This window comes from Macrobrachium rosenbergii, chromosome 51 (assembly GCF_040412425.1).
Source record: "Macrobrachium rosenbergii isolate ZJJX-2024 chromosome 51, ASM4041242v1, whole genome shotgun sequence".
Classification (NCBI taxonomy): domain Eukaryota; kingdom Metazoa; phylum Arthropoda; class Malacostraca; order Decapoda; family Palaemonidae; genus Macrobrachium; species Macrobrachium rosenbergii.
The window spans coordinates 13,720,876-13,730,875 of NC_089791.1; the positions used below are offsets into that span (position 1 = coordinate 13,720,876).

Below are 10,000 nucleotides of genomic sequence, written 5' to 3' on the forward strand. Positions count from 1 at the left end.
TTTACAGTCATGAAAACTCTGTAAGAAAAGCTGAAAGAGGGAGACAGAATTCTTACGAAGCTGACTAATATAAATAATCTGGTTTACATTCATCGGGCTGTGCACAGGTGCCTGGCCTTAAATAGGGTCTCCTTGAAACTAGAAAACCTGAGGCCATAAGAGAAAACAGATCTTCCGATTTCACTAAGACAAGGCTGATGGAATACTGTTAAAATGTTCTACTTTCTTCCCTACGAACTCTTGCGGTACTAACCTTATCCAGCATACAAAGGCAACAACCATTTTATATTCTGCAATCTACACGACTGGCCAACAGCTTCATACAACGGTACTCATATCAAAAGACTTCCGAGTATAATACTGGCATTCATTATTTAAAACAAATTACAAGTATTATAGTGTTATTATAATTTTTAATGGTTACAAATCCACGATAAATATGGGAAAATCCATGGTAATTTCTTATCATGTCTTACGGCAGCATTCAATAGTCATTGTGCATTTTTGGCTCTCAGGCAACTAAGATGCCCAAAATGGTTTAAAACAAATCATTATGATTCTCACTCCCGTCACAACTCCAGTGTCTTTTTTTTTTTTGTATCACGGACTTAAGTTAACACGAAGTTTAACATACAAGCAGACAAACAGATACTATCTTTATATATAGTTTCAATTATCATAATTAGCATTAACTTAATGCAGAATAACTTTGTTGTCAACGGAGTTGGTCTATCTAAAATATCTGGAGGAGCATCTACAAGTGTGATGACTGAGCTTCAATAAATAACTTCTTGGCTCTTCTGAAATGCACGAAGCCCACATCTACAGTTTATAAAATTTTAGGTATACCATTATAAACTTCATCTTGTGACAATTTCAACAACAGTTCGAACTTACACTTAAAAGCTGTAGTTAACGGATAATTAGACAGATACTTTATTCATATAGTGTACATATTATTGTTCCAGTCATTACTTTTGACAAGTTTTGACAAATATACCATATATTCCATGCTCCTTTAGATCAAAATATGGGAGAACAAAAAATTTTGCCTCCTAAATGAAAATTCGGATTCAGGCAGGTTATTTTTTTTTATTTTGCTACTTAGTAATAAATTAACTTTATTTACTATATAAAAAATTTGTTTAGAATTTTTGGTATAAGAAATGTGGCGTTTAAATTTCGTCACATACAATATTAAATTATTTTAATTACCTTTAAGGGAACTTGCAGATGCCCGGAAAACTTCATGTATACATAAACCTCATACATTCACCTGTAAACATATACATATGTATAATAGCTGACCAATCCGGCGCTGCCCGCGAAAACTCTGAATGATAACCAATAAACTCTCTTTCTCTCTTTCCTCCCTAACACCCCCTCTACTCTCTCTCTCTCTCTCTCCCTTTCCTGTTAAGATAGTTGCTTAAATTACATTGCCCAGTATCTTTGTCATTTTATATTTCACCCCTTCTCACACCGGGAAAACTGAATGACAACCGATAATCTCTCTCTCTCTCTCTTTCCTGTTAGGATAGTTGCTTCAATTGCATTGCCCCGTATTTTTGACATTTTATATTTCCCTCCTTCTCACCCCCTATTCCTATCGTGGCTGAACTTGGACTTAAAGGGCATCAGGAGCGTCACTATTCATCTTAGCAACCTCGAAAACTATGGATTAGACACTAATATCTGTCGTTTCGGTTATTTTTACATGTCACCCTGTCCCTCAACCCCCTTTGGTGCCTGTGATGCCTTACCCCCACAGTATTCTTTTCCAGATAGTAAGTCATATTATACCAAGTTTGGTTGAAATTGCACAATGCGTTTCAGAGTTATGATGGAACATACATACACACACACAATATATATATACATATATATATATACATATATATACATATTACATATACACATATATAAATATCCATACTGTATCTTTATACATACATAAAGTAACAATCTGGAATCTAAACCATCCGTCTCATTGAAGCCTAACACAGTAAAATATATATATATATATATATATATATATATATATATATATATATATATATATATATATATATATATATATATATATATATATATATATATATGTATACCCATGTAAGGCTTCAATGAAAGACTGGATGGTTTAGATCCCAGATTCTTTAATTTAATTTATAGTACAATTTACCAAGTACTAGCTTTCGAAGACACAGTCTTCTTCACCAGGTACCGGTGCATCGGTAGGTTACCAGACGAAGAAGACCACGTCTTTGAAAGCTAGTACTGGCCGTAGCTCTGAGCTATCAGTCACTGAATATTAGGCACTTTGAATTATTTTTTTACCGAAACACTACCAAATCGCTATGATCTTTAAACGATAAACTGTAAGGTTTTCATTGTGTAACTTTCTTGGTCACTTTCCCTATGAGTAGGCCTACTTAGTTTCTTGGTATAAAACGTACTGCAGAGCTCTTCACTATTTATATATAGGCTACAGTAGATGTACATTTAAAACTTAAAAATAGGCTCATACACGTAGAAGTATGAATACCATGCATGCAAATACTGAAAACTCCCGTACATACCTTGCGCCAGGATATTCCACTGCATGACTCTAAAAGTGCCACCAGCAGAGATCGAAGGGGACTCGACTTCACCGTAGGTGGGCGTCTTTCGGTAGGTGCGCGGCAATAGGGCTGGAAGGTGCTTGATGGGCTCCCGCACCCATTCGAGCAGGGACGGGCCATCCAAGTCCTTGGGCACCACCACGTGATCATCCTGACTTTCCTCGCTCTCCACCCTCGGCTTGGACGTAAAACTTCCCATCCTGAAGGAAGCAAGATTAAATTTAATACACACATAAAGTGTAATTGGCTACATGCACCATATCACACTGATTTAACTGGGGCAAAAAGTTTATGCCATAAAATACGAATAAACTGATACCACACACACTGAAGACCGTTGTATGTATTATATCATACTATTTTGATGGCAATAACCTTCATATTATTTGCATAATGACAAGAAGCTACCGCTCATCTTGATTTGACATGCATTGTTTCTAATATACTCTTCAACAGTAAATTCTACATAGTTTGATAAATACTGTGCGGTTAGACCAACGTGACTAATACCAAGGTTTAAAAAATTAAAATTTTCAAGTTTAATTTTAAATCTGACTGCTGCGCCGCGTGGCCTTTAAATAATTATTATAATTATTACAAGCAAAAAAAAATTGAAGTACATAAGAGATATAAGAAAGGAAAGTCAATGATAATAAAACAAGTTAACTTATGAGCCTTCTATAAACATTCAATAAATTTATATGTAAAAAAATGCACCCATTTGAAATAAGTTCCAGCGAAGAAGCTCATTTCAAAACTTGGTCACAGATGAAACGGAATTTCTAAAAACTGTGTTGAGGTGAACCCCACAAAAAAAAGCAATTCTGAAAATCGAGATGACCCACATGCCAATAATACTGCCTTATATGTTGAGCTGCCCAAAATACCCAATGGAGCATGAGGAAAGAGATAAACTCATAATCTTTTTTTTTTTTACTTCAACAAAACACACAGGCCACAACAGCATCTCAATTCACTTCAATTATGCTTAACATAACTACTAAAAACTAGGTAGGCTATATGAAAATATTTCACTTTCTAGTTAGCCTCCTTTATCTCATTCTGGCTAGCATAAGATATACCCCCGTAAAAACTAAGATAAAAAAAATCACCCTTTTTAAATCCAAATAAAAACACTCGTCCAACCACAAACATCCAAACCTGACCAAAATCTTGGCAGATAAAAATAGCTGTTCCTAGACCATAAAGAGGCATTATCATAAAAGCACGATGTTACCACAAGCCACAGAATTGGAATCACTAACCATGAAAAGAATTTATCATTCAGTCCTCTAAAGTTATATGTTTAAGAGGCTTGGAGAGCTTTACAACATGAGAGCCGGGTAATCGAACTTAATAATAATAATAATAATAATAATAATAATAATAATAATAATAATAATAATTATGTCACACTTATATCATCATTATTAAAAATCGTTTAACGAAGTCACTGAGTCACATGGCAAAATTCTATTAAGACTTGCTTTCAAGATTTGTTCTGGTATGAGAATTGAGAAGGGAACAAAGCTGAGATATAGAAACTTAACAGTTTAGTGCGAAGACCCCAAAGAAAATAAAGTAAAAGGTAGAAAACAAAACAATTGGGGACGAGGGAAACTGCAAATCTACTCAAATATTATGAGGAGGCTCGACGTTAATCATGTTCTGTTCAAAGACGGGAAATTACTATAAGCATCTCACATAATCCCGATTAAGTAATGTTATCCCAGTGTGTGAAAAATCCCATGCTCTATTTATGTTGCTGAACCGTTAACATCACTGAAACAGCAGCAACAACAACAGCGACATTCAGGAAGACTTTAGTCAAAGGTAACGGCACTGACAGTTGTTTGTCTTCTTTCTCAACCCCTGAACTGAGTTTTGAAATGTAAACATCGAAATAAACACAAAGAAACAATGTCACCAACTTCCGATAAATGTTTCAGTATTTCCATTACTACTGCTACTGCTACTACTACTACTACTACTACTACCACTACTACTTTTTGTGGTGGCAAAAATCCAGAAATATGTTTTTTTTTTTTTAGAACAGAATAACTTCAGCTTTAAACAACTCTGTTTTTTTTATCACTATATCTATTCATAAATAATCTTTGCAATCATATACGAGTACAAACACTTTGGGGGGAAAAAAGTAGTTTTCCTTCGGAGAAGAACGCCGTTTTTAATATCTGAATCTCTTTTTAATATAGATTTTTGTGTGACAAACACCTTAAGCCTCCTTGCCCAGTACTGATGGCAATACGAACAACGAGAGTAAAGTGAGCAGAATTCCAAAGCTTGGAGGCAAAACAAAATAAGCATGTTATAATTTCCAATTGTCCTTAGTTACCCCATGCCCGAAAGGAAACAAAAAGGAGCGCCAGGGGAGGAGGCAATAGACCCGCAACTTATAGGGAGAAGATTTTTACTATTATGGTAGGCTATAAACTAACTAGTATCCTCGACAATGGTTCGTCATAAAAATGTGTAATGCACTGATAAATAAAAGTACTTCCTTGTACAAGAAACTCATAAGATTAGAATTAAAGTCTATTCACGCGTTCAATTTTTTTAACACCGTAAATTTCATGTTTACAAAGACTATTTTTTTTTTTACTGTACATGCTCACACTACTACCATAAAAAAATAAGGCTATGATTGATGCATTTCTCCCTCTGAAACATTTTATTTCAGTAAGAAAATTGACTTCTTTGACCCGTGAAATTAAAATTAGTTCAACAATTATGATTTCATTCTTGGTTTAAAATATAAATTTCTAAAAACAGAATGCAAACAATCACGTTCGAAGAGATGCAACAAATTTAATGAGAAATAAAATTGCGAGAAACTTCTAGAATGTCATACAAAGTGATGACAGAAAAATCAATAGTGCAGATGGAGTGAAATCCAATACTGGGTTATCAGCATATGTGACTGACATGAGTTTCCAGTGCAGTAATGCGATAAACAACGATTTCGTCGAATCACAGTTCAAAACAAATTCAAATATATTTACCCTTTCACTAGTGTCTTGGTCCAAATGCAAAGGCCCTGATTATGACAAGGGCTTGAAAATGTTACGCAAAATGGAAATAAACTATAGTACATGTATAATATGAAATATTACACTGACTTGAGTATACATTAACATGTCACTGGCCGTTCGGTTAATTAAAGACTGTAATCCGATCTGTTTTTACCTTAACTTGCGATGTAAACAAAATCAATATTAAAAAAAAGGCCTTGCCGACCACAAAAGATTACCACTGCACCTCATCAAAATAATGATTTAAATAATTCAGGACAATCTGACGTTCAATATTTTAAGATATATTATAATCTGGAACCGGAACGCGACTGTACAGCTCCAATTCAGTTGATGACCACAATACAATATTCAAAGTATTTGACGTAATAGCCAGAGCTCTTATATGTTATAGGCAAATATCACCGAACAATGTCAAATCTCATGTCGCATCCCGTCAAGTCAATATCAAGTTTAGCAAATAACGAGCATGGTCGTGCACCAAATAGGGTTCATTCCATGTTATCCAGCAGAAGATTAGGCCAGTCTTCGGCAAATTAGTGTTTTCTAATAAATTATGTTCATGTCAACTTCATTCAGATACTTGTGGTCAAACATACACATAACGCAACATGTCTATACACGAAGATACCGCACTAGATACTTTGTCTCAAGATGAATCCGGCCTTGCTTTGTCCGAAATGATTATGACTAATCGTTGTCTCACGAACAAGGTAGGTTAGTTAGCAACTTAGCATGAGTTTCTTAGTGATAAAAACACGTAAAGACCCAGTCACAGTGACACATTTTCCGGCATCATTTTATTACCTTGGTGCCAGGATACACAAAGTGCCCAAGTAGTAGGGGCAAACTTGAAGTCGCCTCACTCATCGTTTACTTTTGCCCTGGAAGAATAGCCTATTCAATGCATTCCCGAATGGTGGTTATAACATTTAAATCGGCAAAACAGAACAATCGTCATCCGGGGCTGGTGCTTTATTGTATATTAATGATGTCTATTCATGTAGGCTAGTCCTTTCAGGCAAACCGGAAAGCTGGTAACTGTCCTCTTCAGCATATTGGTAACCTTTGAATATACCGATAAAACAATGATATCATTCTGGTCAAGGACACGTTAGGCTAACAAATGGAAATTAGGCCTTGGGCCTTGCAGCCTAAATAAATCACGAAATTTACACGCTTGTATTGCCAACATTTGAGAAAGTCTCACGTGTTCCTTTGCCAATTCAGATACATTTCAAAATACTACCAAGACAAATACAACTAATCTAAAATAACGTTGGCCATAAAACTCCAACCATATTTTATTACCGTATCACACTTTCCTCTCAAAAATATTATCTGCTATATTTTAAATTCCTAGATATGTAGACTAACCTGAGCGGATCATCATCCTGCTTGCATCTTACGTACTTACAAGAGCGGGATTTTACTAGGATATAAGGGGTGGGTTATGGCGTTCACTGGATGGACAAGCTGCCTGTATCGGTTGCTCTGGCCAATGTGAAACGTAATACTATGATTAGTTTAACAGAAACAGACAATGAAAAGTTACTGAATAACTGACAATGAAACTTTCCGATTCCATCGGTAGATGTCTCTCGGCGTGAAGAAACCGGCATTGGCGGTACGTCGTTTGATACACGGAAGAAGAGTAGCGTTCGATTTTTGGCGGGCCAAATAGTGTTTGTTTATACTGTAGTTTACACAAACCTGAGGAAAAACGTTGCCCGTGAAAACTGAAACCTTAGCGACCAAAGTGTCATGGCTTATGTAAGTGTTGTTTTTAAAAGATTTACAAGACAGTCAGTGCAATACATACAGTAAGTGCAGTGTCCCAGCTCGTACTCGAGAAGTTACCATGTCACACTTAGTGGTTTTTAATAGGCTATCCTAACCTAAGTGACGTCCAGCAAAGTTTATGAATTGCATTTTAACATATATGGTGAGATGGTGATGAAAGGTTTACATGGACATTGACAAAGAAAATTACAAAAAAATCGTATGGAGCGCCATTCTACATTATAGGCCTACAACTGCCTTAAAATGTACCGTAAAATGAGTTGGTGATACATTACCTCAAAGGCTAATGGCATGACAGTTGCCGCATCAAATTGAGGTCTAGCATGATGATTACCAAATGACGTTCACCAGATGCTGTTTTGAAAGTTCGTCAAATGACCTGTTAGGCTAAAGTCTGCATCCATAAATCATGTTTCCAACTAAAGAAAATTAGGAGGCGGGGAAGGATTCTCGAAATATTTGGCAATGAATAGCCTTATTAGCAGTCCAGGAAGTGGCAATGACAGCTTCCTTTGCATGATAATAAACCAGCCTTCCGGACTTTCAATGAAGGATGATTATGTCACATTTATTAGGTAAGTGATGTAGTACAATACTTGATTTGAGCATTACGTTTCCACAGTAGTTTTGTTTTCAACTCGTAGTAAACACAGGGCTAGCCTATTGCGGATGTAATCGACATGGTTTGGGTAGCCTATACGCTAGGTTCCCTTTTGTTCACTTTGTCTGGTTGTGTGTACAGCCCTCCACTGGGATAATTCCCTCTGGCGAGCCCTTGTACGTTTCAAAATAAGGTGCTTCTTATATTTTACAATTGTTTTTTCAGTGTTTTCTCGTCAGTATCGTATCTCCTGCCGTATAGGAGAGTCCTTAGTTCTTTTTTAAATTTGCTTCCTTCTTGTGTGCTCTTCACTTCAGGCGGTATTTTGTTGTATAGTCTTGGTGCGTAGTGTACAAATGCTCTCTCGTCTGACTTACAATTTGTTCCAGGTTCAAATAGCCTATATGCTTCACTTGCATGTCTGATTACAATATTCATTTCGGGTCTAAAGTAGCTTAAGCAGTTTCTTAGATATATTGGTTCATCATATTTTAGTGCTTTAAAGACTGTCAATAGCATTTTATATTTTATTCTAGCTTTTGCTGGAAGCCAATGTAGCTCAGTGCTGGGGTTATTTTATCATGGGAACGTAATCCTTTTAGGTGTGGGATGACGTTTATGTGCTTATTGTTTGCTTAAATCCTGAATGTTACATTGAATGGGGAACGAATTTAGCTGACTTGTGGATAAATTGCATTTAGGCTATCGTCATCAGAAAAGGCTATATTCGGAACTGCATTTATGTTTGTAATAATGGTCTAGACACCGGTAAAACAAGCTTCATCAAAGGTTAACTGTAATCATTCATATGAAAATGCTTTGTCTTTCTACTCACGCTTTAACCAAAGTGGCAAGTAGAAAAATGATTTGAAAAGGAAGTGTGCATTTTTGCTCGCATCGTAATCGTCCTGCGGTTATAGTCAGTTACGTAAGGGAACTCGGTTTGTGTCATGCAAGTGTTTTTTGTATGCATACTAGGAAGTTAATGAAAATGAAGTAACAAAGATCCATGCGTAGATGGACTATGGGAGAAGAGACTAATAAAATTGTTTACGATGATAATCATATTAACATAATTACCACGGTAATTGTACATTTTTGACGATAGAGCCGTTGAATCTTTCTAATAGTATTAAAATCCATGCAATACTAATACAGAATCGTGACTGCAAGGATCAATAAAATATGCATCCTCGTGAACGCCCCCACCCACATAAACGACTTGCTACAGATTCTCGATCAAAGGAATGATCGTAGAACGATATAGTGCTTTTTACCTGCTAACCAGGGACGAGAGAAAAACATTTTCTTTTTATAAATGGGTCTGCTACATGAAAATTAATGTGCGTGAGGTTACTTGGGTATTCATGGCACAGTTCAGTTACTGAATGGTCTCTGCACTACAAATGACACCTTTTAGGAAGAGGAGAATGAACAAATTACATATGTATTAATTCTCGAACAATAAAAATTTGAAGAGACGAACCCTCCGTGACGAATGGAAGTGCAGTATCAAAATGTTTAACCGGGTTAGAAAAGTTTTAGGTCATTACTGCTGTTCAGCTGGTTCGTCCTGCCATATATTCTCCGTTTTTACTTTTCTCACTTTCCTTACATTCGCATTTCCCACTAAAAGTAGCGCGCGAGACAGTAGTCCTGTGAGGAAAAAACCTTTCTTTTTTCTATTAAGCGTCCGAATGAATAAAGGTTTCGTCCTGTATATCAATACAAGCAGCGTTTGAACTAAAACTTAAAACTGGTAGCTGTCTTGAGTTTTTATAGCTAAAATTGTTAGAGCCTAATGAAAACACGAAAATGCGTACCGGTACTTAAAATTATAACCAATGAAACTAAATACAGGCAACTAATTTTGAACTAGGTTAGTAAAGACTACCAAGCGCTGACTACAAGGGAATAGAGTA

The 10,000-nt window shown here is 36.0% G+C and overlaps 2 protein-coding genes across 12 annotated transcripts in view; one reads left to right on the plus strand and one right to left on the minus strand.

The window, feature by feature from the left end:
* Nucleotides 1–10,000, minus strand: part of LOC136833139 (nocturnin-like) — a 77,348-nt gene that overhangs the window by 44,288 nt on the left and 23,060 nt on the right. For 4 of the 5 annotated variants that reach the window (XM_067094820.1, XM_067094823.1, XM_067094821.1 and 1 more), the window contains one exon: nt 2,580–2,821. In XM_067094820.1, coding sequence (XP_066950921.1) covers nt 2,580–2,821 — 242 coding nt within the window. Of the gene's footprint in view, nt 1–2,579; nt 2,822–7,051; nt 7,190–10,000 lie in introns of those variants that run through there. The other variant, XM_067094825.1, reaches the window with a different exon arrangement.
* The window catches only part of LOC136833138 (acylglycerol kinase, mitochondrial-like), a 179,011-nt gene continuing 175,126 nt past the window's right edge, over nt 6,116–10,000 (plus strand). For 2 of the 7 annotated variants that reach the window (XM_067094813.1, XM_067094817.1), the window contains exon 1: nt 7,184–8,052. Coding sequence is in view for 4 of the 7 variants with exons in the window: in XM_067094819.1 (XP_066950920.1) it covers nt 7,943–8,052 (110 nt within the window). In the remaining 3 variants the exon portion in view is untranslated. Of the gene's footprint in view, nt 6,388–7,183; nt 8,053–10,000 lie in introns of those variants that run through there. The other 5 variants (XM_067094819.1, XM_067094811.1, XM_067094814.1 and 2 more) reach the window with 4 other exon arrangements.